The sequence below is a fragment of the Salmo trutta genome, chromosome 4 (genome assembly GCF_901001165.1).
Source record: "Salmo trutta chromosome 4, fSalTru1.1, whole genome shotgun sequence".
Taxonomy (NCBI): domain Eukaryota; kingdom Metazoa; phylum Chordata; class Actinopteri; order Salmoniformes; family Salmonidae; genus Salmo; species Salmo trutta.
In genome coordinates, this window is record NC_042960.1 from 43,419,340 (window position 1) to 43,443,906 (window position 24,567).

A 24,567-nucleotide genomic window follows, 5' to 3' on the forward strand; every position below is an offset into this window, starting at 1 on the left:
AGGTGGGTGAGGGCTGGTAGGGGATGCTGAGAGACGCAGGTGGGTGAGGGCTGGTAGGGGATGCTGAGAGACGCAGGTGGGTGAGGGCTGGTAGGGGATGCTGAGAGAAGCAGGTGGGTGAGGGCTGGTAGGGGATGCTGAGAGACGCAGGTGGGTGAGGGCTGGTAGGGGATGCTGAGAGACGCAGGTGGGTGAGGGCTGGTAGGGGATGCTGAGAGACGCAGGTGGGTGAGGGCTGGTAGGGGATGCTGAGAGAAGCAGGTGGGTGAGGGCTGGTATCATATGTTGGTATCATAAGTATTATTACGCTTTGGTACCGTGATACCGGTATACCGTGCAACACTAGTAAAGTTGTCTATAACTCACCTTAGTAAAGGGCAGGCAATCCTTGTCTGCCTCCTTGTCTTTTAGCTCAAAGTCGTAGAGGGCCTTGCACTGTGGCGGGGGCTGCGGCAGTGGCTTGATGATCTGGACAAAGTTGGTGGGGAAGAAACCGTGGACTCCGCCTATCTCCCCGTGGTACCAATTCTCATCCACCTGGCGTCGCAGGATGATGATGTCACCCTTACTGAACTTGAGGTCCCCAGGTTCCTTGCCATCGTAGTTGTACAGGGCCTTGGCACAGGGCAGCTGGGGAACACCCTGTAGAGGGAGGGAGGGAGGGAGGGAAAGAGAGTTCAGGCTAGACCCAAAATATCAGGACTGATGGAGCACCACTCAGAAGCATACACCTCTCTGGGTTTTGAAAAATGTAACTGCGAAGACCAGAGCCACTAGGGACAAGAAAGAGCACAGTGAGGGGTAGTAGTGATGGGACACACACACACACACACACACACATACGAGGGAATCAGGAATAAACCACCCTGACTTGAGCAGAGGAACACTTTCAGACCCTCACTCACCACTAGCCTATCACCCCTCCCTCAGGTGAATCATCGGCTTCCTCCAAGTCAGGGAGGGCCTCAGTCACCACTCTCACTGGCATTCACCTCTCTCAGTTTCTCTCTAACCGAGAAAGAGACTCAAACGATGTACCTAAAAGAAGCTCGGCCCAAAACAGACACCAGTTACTATGGAAACCAAAGGAAGGCCTACTTGCTATGGGAGCAGGAAGAAAGAAGAAGCAATAAAGAGACAAGAATACTCCTTGTTTCGGGAATGCAGTTAACAAAACCTGCATCTGTGTGTGTTTGTGTGTGTGTGTGTGAGTGAGACACTGAGTGCGTCTTGTTAGGGCCCCTTTAAGTGAGAAAGTCAGTTGTAGTACAGGATCAGAGTGAGACTGTGATGAGCTTGGGTGTCTGTGGCTGGCAGGCTGTGTGTGTGTGTGTGTGTGTGTGTGTGTGTGTGTGTGTGTGTGTGTGTGTGTGTGTGTGTGTGTGTGTGTGTAATGCAGCAGTCTAAACGCCCTGGGCCTGGCCCAGTTCTCTTACACAGGAAGGCTTGGTGGTCTCGACCTGCTAGTCCAGAGCCCTGAAAGGACCATTCAGGGGTGAGAACACAGAGGGGGGACCAGGGGGATCAATGAGCCCCATTCAGGGTGGCTGTCCAAGAGGAGGGCACCCATCCAAAAATCCTCTACCCCCTTCCTATTCCTCCCTGTACTCTGTTAGAGGCCTTTAGAAGTGCTCAGAATCACAATCACTACCAACAGTGCCTGGATCCGAACACTGACAGGAAAGAAACTAGGCATTAAAGAGAGAACGGGAGAAAGATACAGTCAAAGGTAAAGAGAAATGGGCGATAGAAAGAGGGTCTGGGAGAGAGAGCGAGAGAGAGAGAGGAGAGAGCAAGAGGTGAAAGCAGAGTTTGGCGCAGGCAGGCGCTGTGGTCTTGTTAAAGGCTAATGAAGTGTTTCGTGGCTGAGACGAGAACGAGAGTACAGAACACAGAGCTGTGATGCTGAGCCAGGGAGACATTACCCCGCCCGCACACAATCACACAGCCCTGCTTAGACCTGGGCCCCGTCCTGCCTGGACCTCACAGCCAATCACACGCTGCACAGGATGGTCAGGGCTAAAGGGGGGGGGGGGGGGGGGGGGGGGTCCGAGGGAGAGAGAAGAAGAGAAGAGGGGGGCAGGCAGCCCACCAGATGTAAATGCACATTAACGTTAAAAGCGCTGCTATTCATTTAAGAATAACACGGCATGTTGTGCAGAAGAGGGAGAGGGGAAAAGGACCCCCCAAAAAAGGACAAACTGATATAAAAATGTGTACATTCAGACTGTTGGCACATTCAGGTCGCCTCATTTTCATGACATGGCTGTTCGTTAACCACCCTTAAGATCGCTACACACCGTACGCAAACGCAGTGACTGAGCGGCGCTTTCTGCGTACCTTTGTGTGGCTAAAATGTTGGAACGGACCGTATACGACGCTCTGTTTGCATAGGGTGTGTAGGGCCCTTTAAACTCAACAATGGTCAGTACACAACAACTACAGTCAGTGTATTGGAGTATTAACTTTACACAAACCCAGTGCTCTGCAGTCCAGTAGTGCTTTCCACACACACACACGCAGTCAGACTCTCTCCCTTAACTCCATACCCCTCCGTTTGCCTCACACAAGAGGAGCCGTCAGCAGATTTACATTTCTCTGTTCCATCCCAGTTTGAGAGATAGCGTAGAGTAGGGGTGGAGGTGGGGGGGTTGAAGAGAGGGAGGGGGCTTCTGAATGTGAATGGAAGAGTTGGTCTGCATGAATGAGATGGAAAAAGATGGTGGGGGGGGGGGTCGTTTCCGTTTTGCAACCATGGAAACTATGCTAATGTGTCTGAACTGGACCAACATGAAGGAGTCTAATCCAGGCTTCAGTCCAGTCCAAACAACTGGCCGCCAGCCCTCCCGTCATGACTGTGTTAGTCACTGTACGACTGGGTTTCACAATGAACCAGTTTATGCCAATACCCGCTTGTGTATGAAAGAGGGAGAGCATCCCCCACACAAATGGTACAATCTCTTTTTAGAGAGAGAGAGAGAGAGAGAGAGAGACAGTCCCTGTGTCTTTATGGCTTTTCACCCCCATCCGGAGAGAGGCAGACAGACAGAACAGACTGCGTCAGGGAACATCTTCCCTGCTCCTCAGCCTTTCCGCTCCCACAGATAAAGCCTTGATACCTGTGTGTTGAGCTGGCTGGGGCTCCCTTCCCAGGGAGAGCAATGAGATGGAAATCAATAGATACTAAGGCTTTAAATACAGCCAAGGGAAGAGGGTAAACTTTCGCTCTAGTCTCCTTCCTCCCTCCCTCGCTCTACCTCTCCCCACTCTCTTGCTCCAGCCCACATTAACAGCTGCTCTGAATGAAATGTTTAATGGAAGTCATCATTCATCAGCATAACTCTGTATCAGACAGAGCAGAGCCGAGCAGGGAGCTTTCTCACCATTGCACCTCTAATGAGAATCTGACTACAACCCACAACTAATCACTTCTGCCCTGGTTATAAATTTAAACACATGATTTGACGGTACACCATCACAGACCTACTGAGTGTGTGGTGGTGTGAGGACTACGGTTGAACAACAAGTACACATACTTCCACATCATGCATGAGAGAGGCTGACTATACAAACACACACTATTTCGAACCACAACTATACACTAATTTGCAGAAAATGTGTTTGTGTGTGTGCATGTGCATGAACAGCAGTAACAGGCTGCGTGTGAGTGCAGGGATCATCAATAGATTCAGCCGCGGGAAGATTCTTTCTTGAGCAGATGGTCAGGGGCCAGAACATAATTACAAATAACTGCAAATTGACCGCAAGAAGTCCAAACAGATATCATATTTGACTAAAACAATCATTTCAAACCTTGCTTACATCTGTATACGATCACATATAAACACACACACACAAAAGCATGTGGACACCCGTTCAAATTAGTGGATTTGGACATTTCAGCCACACCCATTGCTGACAGGTGTATACATTTGAGCACACCGCCAAGCAATCTCCATAGACAAACATTGGCAGTAGAGTAACTTAATGTTTTGCTAAAAACTTGGGGGGGAGGGGCAAATAGAAATCACCCGCGAGCCGAATATTTGGGGAACCCTGTCCAAATCCGCCAGTTGGGGAACCCTGGTGTAAGGCAATATTGTCTGGCATCAGATGGCGTGTGTAACCCTACCTTCAAAGATAATGCAATTAGACCTGAGTGGAGTGCTACGTGGATTTGGCTGTAATAGTCTTCACTTCCACGGCATCGAATCATTACAGAATTACAACACTGTTCTGCTCCAAAGCACAGCCAGATGTCAACAACCAGCGAGCAAACAGACAACTACACAAAACACTATATGCATACAGACACACGCAGAAAGACAGACGGGGGTAAGCTTAGGTCATTGCCTGTGGACTAGACTAACCCTAACCACCAATGACGACAGCAGCACTACAAAAACAATCTGCCATTTTAACTGAGCAATCAAAGGCTGTATACCTGCCATGATTTATATATACACACTGTAGTAGATTATGAATAGAATGTCTGCTGCTCATCACAGAGCTACTCTACCAAGTAACAGTAAGCCTACTGTTTGGAACTGCCATAGATGGCCATCGGACACACAGTCCTTTGACTACAGGTGCCTTTTGGGAAGTGAGGTCTATGCAGATCGTAGACAAAAAACCCCTGGCCAAAGAAATCTCCAGTCTGGGAGGATTGAGGACTGTAGAGATGTTCTTCTTCCAGCCAAGCCTCCCGTCTTTCGCCCCTGGGCTTGGTCTTTGTCAGCCCCCCTCCCCCCGAGCCAGAAAGATCCCAGACATTCCTGGACAAAACAGTATCTTTCACCAACCAGCACGTGGCATTCGGTCTTCATTTACATGTCACTGTTTACTGAGGAGTCTCCCCTAGAGTTGAGAAAGCACACAGGAAGGGAGTGACACAATGTGGAAGTGTGGAATTCTACGGGCAGTAGCCATCTTGTTTTCATTAAAGTGCCATTACTTTAAATTGCTTCCTAATGGTCTCGTTTATGACCACTGGGAGAGTGCAGCCTTCTCTGTCTTCTCTCTGCTCCCTCTCTGTACACACAATCCTGGGGTGGGGGGCTTCTGACTGTGGATCATAAGCAGGGAAAGGACTAAGGAAGGTCAAGGAAATAATTAACATTGAAGAAAAATAGAAACGCAACACGTAAAGTGTTGTTCCCATGTTTCATGAGCTAAAAGATCTCAGGAATTTCTCATATGCACAAAAAGCTTCTCTAAAATGTTTGTTTATATCCCTGTTCGTGAGCATCTCTCCTTTGCCAAGATAATCCACCTGACAGGTGTGGCATATGAAAAAGCTGATTAAACAGAATGATCATTACACAGGTGCAACTTGTGCTGGGGACAATAAAAGGCCACACTAAAATGTGCAGTTCACACAATGCCACTTCAAGTTGAGGGAGCGTGCAATTGGCATGCTAACTGCAGCAATGTCTACCAAAGCGGTTTCCAGATAATTTAAAGTTAATTTCTCTTCCATAAGCCGCCTCCAACGTAGCTTTAAAGAATTTGGCAATACATCCAACCGGCAACACAACTGCAGACCATGTGTAACCACGCCAGCCCAGGACCTCCACATCTGGCGTCTACACCTGATTGTCTGAGACCAGCCACCAGGACAGCTGACGAAACTGAGTTGGCACAACCAAAGAATTTCTGCACCGACTGTCAGAAACCATCTCAGGGAAGCTCATCCGCATGCTCATCGTCTTCACCAAGGTCTTGGCCTGACTGCAGTTCGGCGTCGTAACCGACTTCAGTGGGCAAATGCTCACCTTCGATGGCCACTGGCACGCTGGAGAAGTGTCCTCTTCACGGATGAATCCCGGTTCAATTGTACAGGTTAGATGGCAGACATGGCTTTGTGTGGGCGAGCGGTTTGCTGATGTCAACGTTGTGAACAGAGTGCCCCATGGTGGTGGGGGGGTTGTAGTATGGGCAGGAATAATCTACAGACAATGAACACATTTGTATTTCATCAATGGCAATTTGAATGCACAGAGATACCGTGACGAGATCCTGAGGCTCATTGTCGTGCCATTCATCCTCCGTCATCACCTGATGTTTCTGCATGATAATGCACGTACCCATGTCGCAATAATCTGTACACAATTCCTGTAAGCTCAAAATGTCCCAGTTCTTCCATGGCCTGCATACTCAGACATTTCACACATTAAGCATGTTTGGGATGCTCTGGATCGACGTGTATGACAACGTGTTCCAGTTCCCGCCAATATCTAGCAACTTCGCACAGCCATTGAAGAGGAGTGGGACAACATTCCACAGGCCACAATCAACAGCCTGATCAACTCCATGTGAAGGAGATGTGTCGCGCGAGGCAAATGGTGGTCACACCACATACAGACTGGTTTTCTAATCCACACTCCTACTTAAAAAAAAAAAAAGTGACCAGATGCATAGAGTGCATTCGGAAAGTATTCAGACCTTGACTTTCAAAACGTTGTGTTACAGCCTTATCCTCAAATGGATTAAATAAACATTTTTCTAATTCAATCTAAACACATTACCCCATAATGACAAAGCAAAAACATGTTTTTCAATTTTTGCAAATGTATAAAATACAAAACAGATATACCTTACTTACATAAGTATTCAGACCCTTTGCGACTTGAAATTGAGCTCAGGTGCATCCTGTTTCCATTAACCATCCTTGAGATGTTTCTACAACTTCATTGGAGTCCACCTGTGGTAAATTCAATTGATTGGACATGATTTGGAAAGGGACACACACACACACACACACACACACACACGTCTATATGAGGTCCCAGTTGACAGTGCATGGCAGAGCATAAACCAAGTCATAAAGGTCGAAGGAATTGTCCGTAGAGCTCTAAGACAGGATTGTGTCGAGGCACAGACCTGGGGAAGTGTACCAAGAAATGTCTGCAGCACTGAAGGTCCCCAAGAACACAGTGGCCTCCATCAGTCTCTTCCTAGAGCTGACCGCCCGTAACAAAATGTAGAAAAAGTCAAGGCGTCTGAATACTTTCCTAACGCACTGCATCTTTATTCCCAGTCATGTGACATCCATAGTTTAGGGCCTAATAAATAGTTCAATGGGGGGGGGGGGGGGGGGGGGGGTAATACATGTACTGGTTCATTTGAGCTAGTCAGAGCAAACCAGTTGGGATGTCTGCTATTTCAATAAATGAATCACACCATGACGAAAAACGCTAACCTGCAAATATAGTACACTATATGCCAAAATATATTTTGATATGGTAAAAGACTATTTGAGATATACTTTCTGAAGGCACTCTATATACCCCTTCACTTATTCCACATTTTGTTGTGTTACAGCCTGAATTCAAAATTGACTCAATTTGTCTCACCTGTCTGTCTACACACACACACACACACACACACACACACACTACCCTAAATGAAAAAGTGAAAACTTAGTTTTAGAAATTTTTGCACATTTATTGAAAAGGAAATACAGATCTCATTTACATAAGTATTCACACTCCTAAATTAATACTTTGTAGAAGCACCTCTGGCAGCGATTACAGCGGTGAGTCTTTCTGGGTAAGTCTAACACCTGGACTGTATAGTATTTGCACATTATTCTTAAAAATAAATCTTCAAGCTCTGTCAAGTTGGTTGTGGCTCATTGCTAGACAGCCATTTTCAAGTCTTGCCATAGATTTTCAAGCATATTTAAGTCAAGATCAGTCCGGACACATGGAGACAGCACAGATCAGGAGAAAAGATGAGTGGGTGATCTGTTAAACAGGACTCTGATAGAGGGTTAGTAAGTCTATTTAGCCCTAATTTAGCCATAAATAGACTTACTAGTCCTGTCTGAGTCCTCTAAAAGGTTACCCGAGTCCTGTAAAGGTTACCTCAGGAAGCCAGACAGATCGGAGTCTACCTCCAGCGCTCTCAGATGACCTCAAACAGGTCTGTTCATTGATCCAAAGAGCAGCTAGCTAGCGTTACTGCTCCTACTGCCCCCCGCCTGCCTCCCGCTCGCACTCCTGCATGGAACCAACACAAAGACTAACTTCCAACCACTGGTTTCTATGGCAACTCGTCTCAGCAAGCCTTTTTGAGGGCTATTTATGGGCCTCTTTACAATGTAGTGAATCTTATGAAAGAGAGTCATTCAAAGTCAGAGGGGTATGCAGTTCCTGGGGGGCCTGGTGGGGCCAGGGGAGGGGCGTAGGGCAGTGCTGAAGTTAATGGACTATCACCTTCTCTAGAGGGGTAAAAGCTACAGTAACACACCATAGAGTGAACAGATGGAGGTCTGGCTCACACATGAACGTGAGCAGAACATCTCACTTGTCCTCAACTCCACTACTGGCTCGGTGTACTGGCACTAACGATCTTCCGGTTCCTCCTGCTATCCCTAGTAGGTTTTTCAAAAAACGTGAATATTTGTAGTTACTTTTTAAGTTAATGTATGCAGTCAACTTGTGCAACATGTTATTAAGACATGAAGCAGATTGCGTTCTTCACATTATGAAGCTTACGGTAGTTCCCCAGAACAGTTAAGCCAGTGTTTGTAAATAGCACAACGGGAGAAAGCAGGAGCTGGTGAGTCCACGAGTCTCTGTTGTGCACATGAGGTGATGAAGTCACACTTGTATGCCATTTACTATTAAATATTTGCCAACAGATATCTTATACCGGCTTTCTGCCGTGTTTGAGAAGCTAAAGAGCTCTGGATGAGTTATTTTTTCCCCTGTGCTTCCCACTAGCGTTTTTTCCCCTCTGTTCTTCCTCCTCTCCCCTCCGTGTACACATGCTGCTCTTCCATCAGAAAAGCATGAATCACAACTTTGTGCAACTGAACAATCTCACACTTTCGCTTGTAAATGTCAACACTCACCGAAAAATGACATTCAGTAGCTACTAGCTATGCCTGTATAACTTTATTAGCTGGATTTGTCAGTCTTTCCAATTAGTATATGTTCATTTTGTTAGTTAGTATTTAGCTAACAGCGTCTATGCAAGTTCGCCATTACTTGTGTAATTTGGGGGGTATTTTGGTAATAGGCCCAATAGGCTTTCCTTGCGTTTTTGCCGCCCCCTTGTGTGCTACGCCAGTAATACCGTAAATCCCGGGATACCGCCCAAGCCTCATCCCTAGGTCAGGTCACTAAAGGTCTTTCTCATCCAGACTAATGTACATACAAAGAGCCCTTGCTTCCCTTCCCCCGAGTGTCAGTTATAACACACACCTCAGGAATAGCTACTCGTTGACCCAAACAAATTTTCTCTTTACGGCCTGTTCACTGGGCTGCAGTGTGGGGGCTCCTGGGAATTGCAGTCCTTGGCTTTGATCAAAGCGGCCTCTCCTGGAGTCTGGACAAAGCGAGGGCCCATGAGGCAGCCATGTGTAGGCCTAAACCAGGGACTAGGCTACATTCAGAATTCACTTTAAGAGAGAGGGGAAAAAAATCTATAAAAAAAACATTCAACACAAGGAAGTACAACTAAGACGTAAGCTACAGATTAGTCATCAAAAAGAAACCAGTTTGCCAGGAAGGGGGTCTGGGTTTATGGAAGACCATACGTTTTTGATAAAGCTGTGTGCGGCTCTGTGTGTGTGTTGGTGCGATGTGTTGTAGTGAAGTTGCCATCTTACATGAGCACGCGTGTGCATGGACCGTGTGAGTGCATGTGCGTGTCTAGCCTTTACCTGGCTGGTTGGCCCCATTCCAGCAGTGGAGGCTGGTTCTGGGTGGCTGGGGGAAATCACATGGTCTGTCTGGCTAAAGCAGCAGACCTGAGAACAGAACCCTCTATCTCTGTGCCAGTTCATACACTGAGTGGGCTTAAAGACTCTCTCTCATAGGAAAGAGCCCACTCACATTACACTGAGGAGAAAGAGGGGGAGGGAGGAAGCACGATCAAAAGACAGAAGAGCAGGAGTAGAGGAAGATGTGGGGGGGGGGGGGGGGGGCAAGAAGAGACACTGAGATGGGAGTGTCAGTGTGATGGTGATGCTTCTGACAGAACCTCCACACCAACAGGAGCCAGAAACACACAGCGACACGATGAGACGGGGCCCCAGCAGGCTTGTTGGCCAGGACTAATATAATGTAGCAGAAACAGCTGGGGGAGCTAGAAGGACAAGCAAACAGAAATCTGTTCACTTTATATCCCTGCCTGCAGTGAGGCGTGCAAGAGAGCAGTACACTACAAGTTCTTCCAGTAATTCACCAGAGATCTTTCACTGGGCCAGTTTGGCCACGCAAAGACCATGCAGTCACTAAAAGCAATGAATCAAAAACTCCTCCACTTTTATCTGTCTATTTTCCTCTCCTCTCCTCCCAGTCCATCTTGCTCTGGCTGAGGCTGAGGCATGTTAAACGGGCTGAGTCGTGCTGCTCCAGGCTGAAGGAGAGGAGGCTGGGATTGTGTGTTTGGTGAGTAGAGGAGCAGGCTTTAAGAGTGGCCTCGAGAGGCTCAACATCCGCACATTAACTCCTCTCTCAAGTTCACATCTCCCCTCTCTGAAGGGCTTGTTTTCTGCTCAGCCTCCCTCTCTTTCACCATTTCTCCCACAGATGTCAGCCTTTGGGCCCACTCTGGAACCACAGAGTTCAGAGGGAAGTCAGCGTTAAAATCTCATGTTTCCATCCATGAGTTTTCTGCCTATTCAGGGGAAAATGCAAGAGAACATAGGAATCTTCAATCTCCTAATCGAGAACGAGCTCTGACAGAGGCTTTAGAATAAATGAAGTGAGATTGGGACTAATTCAAGGAGATTACTTTACGAAATGTCATAGTTATCGGTGTATCTGGTGCCGCTCGGTGTGAGCTGAACACTAAGCGCCTCTTCAGAACTCTCCACGACCGCTCAGCTCCTGGAAGGAAGCGGGTGCAGCATGGTAGTCGGTAGGCTTTTGTTCCAGTCAAGTCAATTAGTTAGACTGAGGCAGAGCCAGCTGTTCCTGTCCTGCTGAGTCAGACTGGACTGATTTGGCCTTGACCGTGGTAGTGGCACTGGGAGGGTTAATTGTTAAAAAAGAGGACTGGATCACCTGCCAGACAGACAGTAGAACCGCAGGACCTGAATTAGCAGCGTTTAGACAAGAGGAACACACCAACAGATTTGAAACTACACAGTCAATTTACTGATTACATGGGCTGTGATTGGGCCCTGACCAGTGTTGGCCAGTGTTAAGACTTTAGGTTGTGGGTCGGTCTTGGCGGTTTCAGACCACTGGCCTTTAGGCCCGAGCTTGGCCTTTTGGGCCTCAAACCTGTGGGCATCAGCCTTTGGGGGCAGAAAGGAAACAGCGGGCAGCTAAACGGTTGATTGCATTGGCTGGTATTTGGACAGCTGTACAGTGGACAAACAAAGCAGTTGTGGCAAAGGACCAGTATACAAATGCTGCATCTGTTCCCCCTTTCAAAGACCATCACAGCCATGTCCATCATTTATCATTCTGTGAGAAAGCACGTGTGTGTGTGTGTGTGTGTGTGTGTGTGTGTGTGTGTGTGTGTGTGTGTGTGTAATCCAGTATGGGAGTGTGTTGTGTGCAGTGTTCTCCCAAAACACCCACAGCTTAGATCGAACGTCTAGCATTTATTCTCCCCTGATGAATGCTGGCAGAGCTCTAGAGCCACGGAGCTAGAGAGCCGGGGACAACGGACTGGCTGCTCTACGCTCGTCCCCCCCCCATATTTTGGCAGACCTGAGCTAGACCATTAGAGTCAGATCGTTGTGAACTCCACCAGCTTATGTAGCCCCCTTACTAGACCTGACCCCTGTCCTGTCTACCAAGACCTTGACTGGGTCTTTGCACCTGAAGCAACACATCCAATCACAGCTACGCAAGCAAAACAAAAAAATGGTTTTGTTTGTTCACAGAGCCCGGAAAAACATAACTCAGAGGCCAGAGCCTCTGCAGAGCAGCTGGACTTCATCAGCTTATCAGACTGAGGGTGTCAGGGCAGACTAATAACAGGCAGGCAGGGGCTTATGTTCTGGTCTGTCTGGTGGTGAGAAGGGAAGGGACAGGGAGGGAGGGAGGGAGGGAGGGAGGGAGGGAGGGGCTGTGTGTTTCTGGCTCCAGAGGACAGGCTGTGAGATACAGTAGGAGCTAACGAGGGACGCACACTGCTATTATCAGCAGCTCAGAGCCCAGCTCACACAATATCAATACACCTGGACTGTGACATCAGACTTCCAACACTGTTTGCCACTGTGCACTGACCGCATCTGCATGGTTACAGAGTAGAGAGACCTGGATCTCACTGTGCCTGTGTGGGTGTGATTTTATATCAGCCATGAGTCCACCACAATGACGACATTCAAATCCACTGGATCAGTGTGGGAGTCACCGAAATAAACAAACCGCACTAAAAACGGACATCCGCGTCTCCGGGGCCCCCGACGTAGGTCGGTCAGCTCGCCAGGGAGGAAGATGTGTGTGACATTACTCAGGTGTGCCCAGGTAGATTGTTTCTGGTCAGGGTGGCGGGAGAGAGCAAGAGAGAGGAGGGAGAGAGCGTGCGTGTGTGTGAAACAGAATAACCAACAAGTAGAGCCTTCCCTCGGTCCTCAACAGCGCTCCTCTTTTCTATTCAAACCAACTTGAATAATTAAATCACACACTGTCAGCAGGAGAGGCCCCACGCAGGAAGAATGAGAACACTTGATATCTCCTTCACTGCCTCCCTCAAACTGGATGTCCAGACACACACACACACACACACACACACGTTTCATCTCCGTGGCTCTGTGGGAAACAGATTCAGTATGGAAGAATCATATGACTGTAGTGGTATGTGCTGAGAGAAGTGGTGGGAGGTGATCAAATGATGCAACTGATGAAGAGCAGCTGAGAGATCCACTGGTTTCCATTCACAGCGGTATCCAATGGTATCCCCTCTCTCCATACTCAGAGCACTGGGACTGGATGTGAATAAATACGATCTATTCTAGGAGACACAAGGCATCAGTAACAAGTATCAGACAGGTCAAGGGTCAGCACTCCACAGGGACCAGCAGAGGTACAGCCTGGTAAAGTTAAAACATACTGCAGTGGGTGTGTGTGTGTGTGTGTGTGTGTGTGTGTGTGTGTGTGTGTGTGTGACAAGGTGCCGAAAGGAGACAGGTCAGAGGTTAAGAGAGTAGCCTTCTAAATTACACATTCCCCTTCACCAACATCAACCTGGAACCCAGAGCTCCCACCAGCAGCAGCTTCATAGGGCCCTCTCTATCACTCAATCACCGCTTCAGTAACAAACAATATACACTGACCATTATACCATTATACCCACTTCTAACAATCTCCTACACACACAGTTTCCCAGGCTCTTTAGCTCTGTGCTTCTCACCAAGGGCTTTGATTCCTGACCCTCAGAAGAGAAGTGTTTCTATGGCCACCCACCCACTGACAGACAAAGGGGAGAGAGGTGGCTGTACTGTAATCCCATTTATATAGCCCTTGTTATAGCCCATATACATAATCACCCATAAGCACATCAAGCCCCACCACATCCCCTGGTCTCAGTGCCTGGCTGGGCGGCTGGCTCCCCCGTGCCCCTCTGATGGGGAGAGGGATGTCACTCAGGGGACAAATGCAGATTAACTGTGCCCCTGGGCCCCATAGCACAAACTGGAAACTTTATCAGCACACTGCAGATAAACAAACACAAGGCTCTGATTTCCCTTGCAAGAAGCAAAAGGGATCTGAAAGGAGAGTCACAGAAAAGTGAGGGGGGGTAGAGGAAGCGTGCATGTGTCTTCCTTTCAGGGCTGGGCGATATAATCCAATTCATTTGAATGCACGTTTTTGCTCGATATTCCAAATGCATGTATCGCAAGAATCACGTTTATTTTGGTTTTTAAAACGAGCGTGTGTCTTTTTGGTCTCGTCTCTTTCACTCTTCTGTGCAGTGCGCACCTTCCCATCTACACCAGAGACGTGTAATAACAAGATGCACGTCTCCACCCTAACAATGGGAGTTGTCAAAAATAAGCCCATAGAAACACATCAGGCTTATTTTGGACTGTTTTTAGAGCAACTGAAACCTCCCGCTTCGCCTATGGTTTACACACATCAAGCCCCTCCCCCTGACACTCACGCCAACAAAGTTGAGAGATCACATATCCCTCTGACATGCGGCTTCAACTCGCTATTTGCGTTTGAGGTTTGGTCCAACAGAATGGGACACATGGAGACATTATTTTACTGTAATTAGAGGACAACATACCCTTTTTATGTCTCAACTACTCAAAACTGCGAGCAGAGCAGACACTTCTAAAACATGTGTATCAATTAACATAGATTGTGGGAAATTAATGCTCAGTTCGACTGGCGTGGCATTGCGGCAGCGCGAGTAGCATTTTAACCAAAGACTGTTATACTAGCTGTCTAGTCTGTGTTTTATAAATGTGCAGTAAGCATAAAACACTATGTAAGGATTAGGCAACTCATTCTCAATCTGAGAAATAAGATTGGCCACTTGATTTCAACATCTGAACAAAGTGGACAGGTTAGCATGCTGTTCAAACAGTTGGAGACGGACAGAAGGGTGTGTTGATAATTCAACTGTTCTACCTTGTTAGCTAGCAAGTAGATCCAAGTTGGCTAAACCTGAAATATAAAGATGACCTACTTCCTCACTAGCTCGTGCTTAAGAGATTGTTTATGAGACCGGTGTTCATTTTCTATAATGACTGCTACAAGAAGTTAGTCATTATTAGTGAATGTGCATTATGCATGGTTCTGGTTACATTTGGAACAAAAAAGGCATTTTGACAGACTTGAGAGATCAGTGATTGCAAAAGAAAAGCAGGTTGGACCATTTTGATAAAAATCATTATTGGGTGTTATGGTTTATATTTAGCCTAGGTATATCTTCACAAGCTTTGAATTCATCCGATTACTGCTGACTGGTCGAGATATCATGAATCGCCCATAAGCTTGAAAGAAAATGAGTTATGATTTGTAGACCATATCACCCAGCTCTACCTCCTTCCTATCTCTCCTTTTCAGAAGATGGACCACACATCTGTATGCAAAACCTCAGAGGTGAGGCACACACCTTCCACAGTGGGAGTAATGGGCAAGGGGTCAGAGGTCAATCAACTGAAAAAGAAACTCGCACCAAATCATGACTCAGCCCTGGGGATGGGAACTGGACACTTAACATGATGGCCAGCCAATGGTCAACCGACCACAGACCAATAACACCACAAGGTCAGAGGTCAAGCTGCTCTGTTAAAGCTGTGGAGTTACAAGGCCAGAGGGACGAGAGGAATTGAGATGGAGCACCGCTATGTGATTGATTTCAAACATCTGACACAGTCAAACATTAATTTCACTGACTGACCGACCAAAGTTCAGGGTGAATATGGGGGTTACGACCCACTAGGGTTGCAAAATCCCGGGACGATTTATACCATATACCGTTTATAACGTATACTCAGAGCGGGGGTGTGTTGGGGGCACCCGGGGGCTGCTACGCCACTGCTTTTAACTAGAAGAAATCTAAGATGTGCCAAATAAATTCTATCCAGCTCAGAACGCGAGCTTGCATTTGGTTTGCTAACTTGCTAGTTAAGCGGCTAGATGTCAATATCAAGCTTCTTGGTTACAGCAGAGACATTCTAGTCGGAGTACAAGTCTCTTTAGCTAACATTCCACTCCTTGTCATTGCCAAAGACAGGCCTTTCTGCCATCTTCAAAAATTAATTATATCATTAATGAGAGAGGAGAACAGAGGGGTTGATCCTGATTCGATTTAACCCTCACAGCCATCCTCCAATCACAGCAGAACACGTTGGTATCCAGTTGCTAAGCAACCGTTTGTTTGTCCAGACGAAACCAGTCTGCCCAAAGTTGCTAGCTCACATTTAAATGCTCAAACTAAATACATGCTGCAAATCCCAACCACAAAACCTCTGCTTTGATTTGAAGCCTCAAAATACAACAACGTGCCTAGTTAGCTGCACGTTGAGACTGCCGAAAGGCCAGACTCTTTGGCAATGAGATTGGGTGGCAAGGAGCGGAATGTTAGCTAAGACTGGTACCTAGATCTAGAGAGATATATATATATATATATATAGCGCCCCTCATGGGCACTTCCGGTAATACCGTATACCCTGGTAAATCAGGAAAACCGGAATCCTCCAACCAGGATTTCTGGACAACCAGGGAATTTCTTGAAAGTTCCCGGAACTTTGCAACCCTGTGATCAACCCAAGGCTGCATAGCCAGGCACCTGCTGTTGTGTGTTTGAGACACTTGCACCATGAGTTTGTTAGTATATAAAAATCAGGAAGTCTCTGTGGCTGGACCACACACACAGTCACTCTGGAGACCCAGTAGATGGAAGAGAGAGTTTGGTTGGTCATCACAGGTGTGTGTCAGCACCGCATTAAAATAGAGGTCAGACGACCCCCCCCCCCCCCAACCTCATGCTGACAGAGCTGTTGGGGGCATGTGGAGGGGGGCCTGGGGTTGGCAAATGCTGAGTTTAGGCCACCCAGAGTCTAGTGCTTACACAGGAACCAACATTCCTACCACACCTTCACAGACAACAGAACAAACACATACATACTGAATTGTGACTGATTAGACTATAAAATTACACAGTTGTTGTAGTAACGCCAACGATTACAAGAACAATGTCCCTTTAAGCCTTACATTACATTGGAATACGTGATGAAAGTAAAGATGGCCGACTCATCCCCCCATTGAACATGAGTGTGTCAGTCTGTCAGGACAGGAGGCAGATGCTGCAGGTGACTCTGCCCTGGGGGCAACAGCTGCCCAGGCGCCCGCCTCCCCAGTCTGCCTCCCCCGTCTGCCCGACAAAGCCTTATTGATGTACAGCCACCGTATATCATACCAGAGCATAACCTAAAGTTCAAACAGCTACCAAACTTCACTAGACAGACGCAGAAAACCACACACACAAAGCTGAGTGTGTGAGCTTGCCGTTTGGACGAGACCAGACAGGCCCAGTGTTTAGGAAAACAGAGATGTTGACCACCTGTGGCATTCCATACACACACACACACACACACACACACACACAGCTTCTCAAGTCTGTCTGGGGAGGCAGATAAAAAGATCAGACATACATTAACACAGACACACCGTTCTGTCTGGGGAAACAGGCCTACATACGCCTTACATTTCTGAGCTGAAAACATTCTTTGAATGATGTAAACCCCAGAGAGGGACAGTCATTCCCATAGCATAGCCAGCATGGCCAACATGTACACCCAGACATAATGCCCTGATTCCGAGCATACATACACAGTGACCAACAAGTGCTTGCTAGTGCCAGAATGTGAGCAGTGCTGTCTCACTGGCCAATCAATCCCAGTCTAATCTCATGAACCATTTAACATGGAGAGAGACAGGCTCCAGCCACGAGGAGAGGGAGGGCCACAGGCTCCAGCTAGATAAGGGGGGGGGGGGGGGGGGGAGAAGATGCCACTCAGCAGAAAGGATGGTCACCCTAGAGACGTGAAAGACGAGATGGTGATCGTTTCACAAAGAAGGACATTAGGTGAATAATCAAAACCTCAGACAACAATACTACCTGCTCCCTCGGGACTTCCATGGGAAATACATGGAATGGCAATGTGAGAATGAGAAGGAATGGCAAAATGAGAAGGAGAGCGAAAGACGGAGAGAAAAGTATAGGGCCTGTTCATCTGTTCCCAGTGGAGGTGTAAGTATGCGTTTGCCAGTGTGTGGGCAGAGTGAGGGTGTAATGAGGTGGTTCCATCACACAGGCCGAAGTGAGCCAGACAGCCAGCAGAAAACACCGCCAACAACAATATGACGTCATCAAAGAGGGCCAGCAGCAGTGGGACTCAGACGCAAGGAGGAGCACTGGAATTGAATGAGACACTTATACTAGGACAAAGCGGTAAACAACATCATTCCTCACTATAAAAAGAAACCCATCCAACTCCAAAGAAAACGAGTATAAAACAAAAAAGATAAGAAGCACTTATTTCCCTGACTGATCAGAACTCGTTCACTCATGGCTCCCTCGTCTCTCTGCAGCAGACATATGGTGAGCAATATGTTTGGAACATCAAATCGCAATAGAGAATGGCAATACAGGAGAATTGTAATACATATCGTATCGGCACCTAACTATCGTGATAATAGGTCCCCGGAAATTACCAGCCCTAGAAAGAGGGAAGCAGCCATGAGTTCTACTAAGGCATCATTACTACAGAGGAAACAATGGCCTAATTCCAGCCCCGAGCTTCAGCTAGAAAGGATAGGATACTGCTGCATCTCCCCCCCCCCCCCAATCGCACAAACGCTAGCGCCCACACGACAGGAGGTCCAGCTCACGCAACTCTCCTCCGGCGTCGTTGAATCAACATTTGCCGTCGAGCAGGATGCCAGATAACCTCCTCTACAAAATGTACGTGCTGGGTTTCACACAAAGCTAACGTCCCATCAAAAGTGGCAATGTGATAATGACACCAGCTGTGGAACAATTTCAGATCCATTTACACTGATAACTGATTCAGTAGAATTTTTCAGTTTGAAGACACTTGGCCAATCATCCACACAGCTATAGCAATCCATTGCTGACAAAATATTATGTTTTAAAACAAGCCTGAGCTTTCAGTAGAATAACAATTTCTCTAAGACTAAAATGCAAATGAAAGACATCCAGGGGGAGGGAGCTCTCCCCCTCTGTGTTAATGAGCAGGTTATTTTAATGCGTCTCCGCTGGCTCCGACCCCACACAGCCACGACCCCTGAACCTGACCCCTGACTTCCACTTACAACGGCTTTTACCCACATCACATGATAATGATCATCTGATCCAAACCTGTGGGAGGATGGAAAACTACTGTGTTGTTCTAGTATGACTCAACAACAAAGCTAGGAGGACAAAACATCCCAGTAATCGGAGAGCCATAGAGCTAACCTGACTCATCAGTGATGAGGTCCCCTCCACAGTCATACAGCCTTTCCCTGAGGCTGCCTGCTCCGATCCTTTATTCCCCATTATTCAGAAACATGCCAGGGCCACGGTGTCACACCACTGGTGACTTCTGTTACATTCTGACAGGCCAGGGTCAAGGAAGGGGAGGGACCATTGACCCTTTTACAATTAACACCTTTCCCATAGCATTCCTTCCTTACCCTTTGTCTGCCACTGGCAGCATCCCCCCCCCAAAGAAAAACACACACACAGCCCCCTCTGCCCAAGTCCCTCCTGACACCCATGTCAGATCAGAGGAGAGCAGAAACAAAACCCTGTATTGCGTCTGTCGGTCAGGCTCCGCCCCCTCAAGTCCATTCTCTGGGCCAGATAAGAATTAGAGGGGCAGGCAGGGCTGGACAGGACAGGAGAGCCAAGCTGAAGGGGCCAGTTCAAAGAATGAGAGACTGAGGACAACAGGAGAGAGGGAGTCAGTGTGGTGTGGTGGAGAACTGAGTCCAATAGGAGAGAGGGAGTCAGTGTGGTGTGGTGGAGAACTGAGTTCAATAGGAGAGAGGGAGTCAGTGTGGTGTGGTGGAGAACTGAGTCCAATAGGAGAGAGGGAGTCAGTGTGGTGTGGTGGAGAACTGAGTCCAATAGGAGAGAGGGAGTCAGTGTGGTGTGGTGGAGAACTGAGTCCAATAGGAGAGAGGGAGTCAGTGTGGTGTGGTGGAGAACTGAGTCCAATAGGAGAGAGGGAGTCAGTGTGGTGGAGGACTGAGTCCAACAGGAGAGAGGGAGTCAGTGTGGTGTGGTGGAGGACTGAGTCCAATAGGAGAGAGGGAGTCAGTGTGGTGTGGTGGAGGACTGAGTCCAATAGGAGAGAGGGAGTCAGTGTGGTGGAGGACTGAGTCCAATAGGAGAGAGGGAGTCAGTGTGGTGGAGGACTGAGTCCAATAGGAGAGAGGGAGTCAGTGTGGTGGAGGACTGAGTCCAATAGGAGAGAGGGAGTCAGTGTGGTGGAGGACTGAGTCCAATATGAGGAGAACCAAGTGGGGGCAGCGAGGCGAAGGGTCCCTGAGGAGTCGACCAGCACTCCTTGACTCACTGGGCAGGGAGGGAGGGATAAAACCGTTCTAGCACCCAGCCAGGCTTTGATCTCTGCCTTTCATGTTTTGACATATTCCACCTGCATTACCCTCCCCTCTCCCATTCAGCTCTCTCTCTCTCTCTCTCTCTCTCTCTCTCTCTCTCTCTCTCCTCTCTCTCTCTCTCTCTCTCTCTCTCTCTCTCTCTCTCTCTCTCTCTCTCTCTCTCTCTCTCTCTCTCTCTCTCTCTCTCTCTCCTCTCTCTCTCTCTCTCTCCTCTCTCTCTCTCTCTCTCTCTCTCTCTCTCTCTCTCTCTCTCTCTCTCTCTCTCTCTCTCTCTCTCTCTCTCTCTCTCTCTCTCTCTCTCTCTCTCTCTCTCTCTCTCTCTCTACAGTAAGATGGCTTGGGAGGGAGCAGAACAGACTTCACAAAGACAACATGCTACAGCAGAGAAATGATAATGAAAGTGCTTTGAAGACACTTGGTTATACGCACAGTGCCTTCGGAAAGTATTCAGACCCCTTGACTTTTTACACATTTTTTTTCGTTAAAGCATTATTCTAAAATTGATTAAATTAAAATCCTCAGCAATCTACACACAATACCCCATAATGACAAAGCAAAACAGAAATACCTTATTTACATAAGTATTCAGACAATTTGCTATGAGACTTGAAATTGAGCTCAGGTGCATCCTGTTTCCATTAACCATCCTTGAGATGTTTCTACAACTTCATTGGAGTCCACCTGTGGTAAATTCAACTGATTGGACATGATTTGGAAAGGCATAAACCTGTCTAGATAAGGTCCCACAGTTGACAGTGCATGTCAGAGCAAAAACCAAGCCATGAGGTCGAAGGAATTGTCCGTAGAGCTCCGAGACGGGACTGTGTCGAAGCACAGATCTGGGGAAGGGTACCAACAAATGTCTGCAGCATTGAATGTCCAAGAACACAGTGGCCTCCATCATTCTTAAAATGGAAGAAGATTGGAACCACCCAGACTCTTCATAGAGCTGGCCGCCCGGCCAAACTAAGCAGTAGGGGGAGAAGGGCCTTGGTCAGGGAGGTGACCAAGAACCCGATGGTCACTCTGACAGAGCTCCAGAGTTCCTCTGTGGAGATGGGAGAACCTTCCAGAAGGACAACCATCTCTGCAGCACTCCAGCAAACAGGCCTTTATGGTAGAGGGGCCAGACGGAAGCCACTCAGTAAAAGGTACATGACAGCCCACTTGGAGTTTGCCAAAAGGCACCTAAAGAATCTCAGACCATGAGAAACAAGATTCTCTGGTCTGATGAAACCAAGATTGAACTCTTTGGCTTGAATGCCAAGGGTCATGTCTGGAGGAAGCCTGGCACCATCCCTATTGTGAAGCATGGTAGTGGCAGAATTATGCTGTGGGGATGTCTTCCAGTGGTAGGGACTGGGAGACTAGTCAGGATTGAGGCAAAGATGAACAGAGAAAAGTACAGAGAGATCCTTGAGAGCTCTGGAGCAGTTTCTCATCAGGACCTAAGACTGGGGCAAACGTTCACCTTCCAACAGGACAACAACCCTAAGCACACATCCAAGACATTGCAGGAGTGGCTTCGGGACAAGTCTCAATGTCCTTGAGTGGCCCAACCAAAGCCCCAACTCAAACAGCCCTGGAGAGACCTGAAAATAGCTGTGCAGCAACACTCCCCATCCAACCTGACAGAGCTTGAAAGGATCTTCAGAGACAAAGGGGAGAAACTCCCCAAATACAGGTGTGCCAAGCTTGTAGCGTCATACCCAAGAAGACTCAAGGCTGTAATAGCTGTCAAAGGTGCTTCAACAAAATACTGAGTAAAGGGTCTGAATACTTATGTAATAAAGTATTAGCAAACGTTTGAAAGAACCTGTTTTTACTTTGCTATTATGTGGTATTGTGTGTAGATTGATGGGGGAAAAACATTTAAATACATTTTAGAATAAGGCTGTAACCTTACAAAATGTGGGAAAAGCGAAGGAGTCTGGATCATTTCCCAGTATTGTGTAGTGGGTGGGTGTGCGTGCGTTCATGTGTTACGCAGTTGTTTAGGCTAAACATGATAGCTCAGGGCATTGCGAGTTCCATCCCCTTACTGAGGGGATCATATAAACCTCAAAAGGACCATATAATAGAGCATTCACAAGTATGACTAGCTCTTATCTCCAATAAACAGGCTTTTCAAAATAGAGGGAAGTTCCAACAGGCCCAGCTTGAAATGGGCAGACCTTTGAAGTGATACTACAGTAAATGAGGCAGCTCAACCAGCATTAGGTAGTTTTGCCCAGAGGAGATGGGATCTCTATACCTGAACAGTTAAAACAGACACAGTAACACAACATTCCACTGACTACATACAACCTGTCCATTGACCCAGCTTCTTCCTTGAGTATTATTGAATGAGGTACAATACACCAAACACAACTTGTCAATACCTAAATACTGAGTGAACCCAGCTCATACAACACCTAGGCTAAACATTACAGATTGTCTGTTAGAGTACATGCAGTAATCTTATGTTGCATCACTGGTAGGCCATTTCATATGACATAAGTGACAGAATGCCGTGCCAGTAAGCATTGTACTTAACATTTTCCCAAATTATTCCATTTAAAAAGCAAAGAATGCTAGTTTTTGTTGGCGGGGGAGAAAGAGCAGATGACATGCCATGACAACTACAGTGCCTTCAGAAAGAATTCATACCCCTTGACTTATTCCACATTTTGTTATGTTCCAGCCTGAATTCAAAATTAAAATAGATTTCTTTCTCACCCATCTACAACACCCCATAATGACAAATTGAAAACTTTTGCAAATGTATCTCATTTATATTTACAACCGAGTCAATACTTTGTAGAAGCACCGTCGGGGGCGATTACAGCTGTGAGTTACAGCTGTGAGTCTTTCTGGGTAAGTCCCTAAGAGTTTTCCACACCTGGATTGTGCAACATTAGCCTATTACAAAAAAGTTAATACGCACAAAAAAAAGCTTATTTCTCTCAAATTTGTTTACATCCCTGTAATGAGCATTTCTCCTTTGCCAAGACAATCCATCCACCTGACAGGTGTGGCATATCAAGAAGTGGATTAAATGATCATTACACAGGTGCATCTTGTGCTGGGGACAATAAAATGATACTAAAATGTGCAGTTTTGTCATACAACAATGCCACAGATGTCTCAATTTGAGTGAGTACAATTGGCATGCTGACTGCAGAAATGTCCACCAGAGCAGTTGCCAGAGAATTTAATGTTAATTTATCTACCATAAGCCGCCTACAACGTTGTATTAGAGAATTTGGCAGTACATCCAACTGGCCTCACAATAGCAGACCAGGTGTATAGCGTTGTGTATGCGAGCGGTTTGCTGATGTCAACGGTGTGAACAGTGTGCCCCATGGTGCAGTGGGGTTATGGTATGGGCAGGCATAAACTAAGGACAATAAACACAATTGCTTTTTATCAGTGGCTATTTGAATGCACAGCGATACCGTGACGAGATCCTGAGGCCCATTGTCATGCCATTCATCCGCCGCCATCACCTCATGTTTCAGCATAATGCATAGCCCCATGTTGCAAGGATCTGTACACAATTCCTGGAAGATGAAAATGTCCCAATTATTCCATGGCCTTCACCAGACATGTCACCCATTGAGCATGTTTGGGATGCTCTGGATAGACAAGTACAACAGCATGTTCCAGTTCCCGCCAATATCCAGCAACTTTGTATAGCCATTAAAGAGTGGGACAACATTCCACAGGCCACAATCAACAGCCAACTACGCGAAGGAGACGTGTCACGCTGCATGAGGCAAATGGTGGACACCAGATACCGACTGGTTTTCTGACCCATGCCCCTACTTTATATTTTATTTTTCAAAGGTATCTGTGACCAACAATCTATAGATTAGGGCCTAATTAAATGTATTTCAATTGACCAATTTCCTTATATGAACTGTAACTCAGTAAAATCTTTGAAATTGTTGAATGTTGCGCTTATATTTTTGGTCAGTCAAAGCAATAACTCGGCCACTCATGAACATTCACTGTCTTCTTGGTAAGCAACTCCAGTGTAGATTTTGCCTCGTGTTTTAGGTTATTTTTATGCTAAAAGGTGAATTCCTCTCCCAGTGTCTGGGGGAATGCAGACTGAACCAGGTTTTCCTCTAGGATTTTGCCTGTGCTTAGCTCCATTATGTTTATTTTTAATCCTGAAAAAAAATACCCCCAGTCCTTAATGATTACAAGCATACCCATAACATGATGCAGCCACCACTATGCTTGAAAATATGAAGAGTGGTACTCAGTAATGTAGTGTGTTGGAATTACCCCAAACATAACACTAATTAACACTAATCAGAACAAAACGTAACTGTACAGGCTTCTTATTCCTCTGTCAATTAGGTCAGTATTCTGGAGTAACTATAATGGTGTTGACCCATCCTCAGTTCTATCACAGCCATTAAACTATGTGACTGTTTTAAAAAGTCACCATTGGCCTCGAGGTGAAATCCCTGGGCAGTTTCCTTCCTCTCTGGCAACTGAGATAGGAAGGATG

At 46.9% G+C, this 24,567-nt stretch overlaps 1 protein-coding gene across 2 annotated transcripts in view; it reads right to left on the bottom strand.

Moving 5' to 3' along the window:
* Positions 1 to 24,567, bottom strand: part of LOC115192401 (E3 ubiquitin-protein ligase SH3RF1) — a 48,985-nt gene that overhangs the window by 21,202 nt on the left and 3,216 nt on the right. For both annotated transcript variants that reach the window (XM_029750872.1, XM_029750873.1), the window contains exon 3: positions 367 to 642. In XM_029750872.1, the coding sequence (XP_029606732.1) occupies positions 367 to 642 (276 nt within the window). The remainder of the gene's footprint in view (positions 1 to 366; positions 643 to 24,567) is intronic.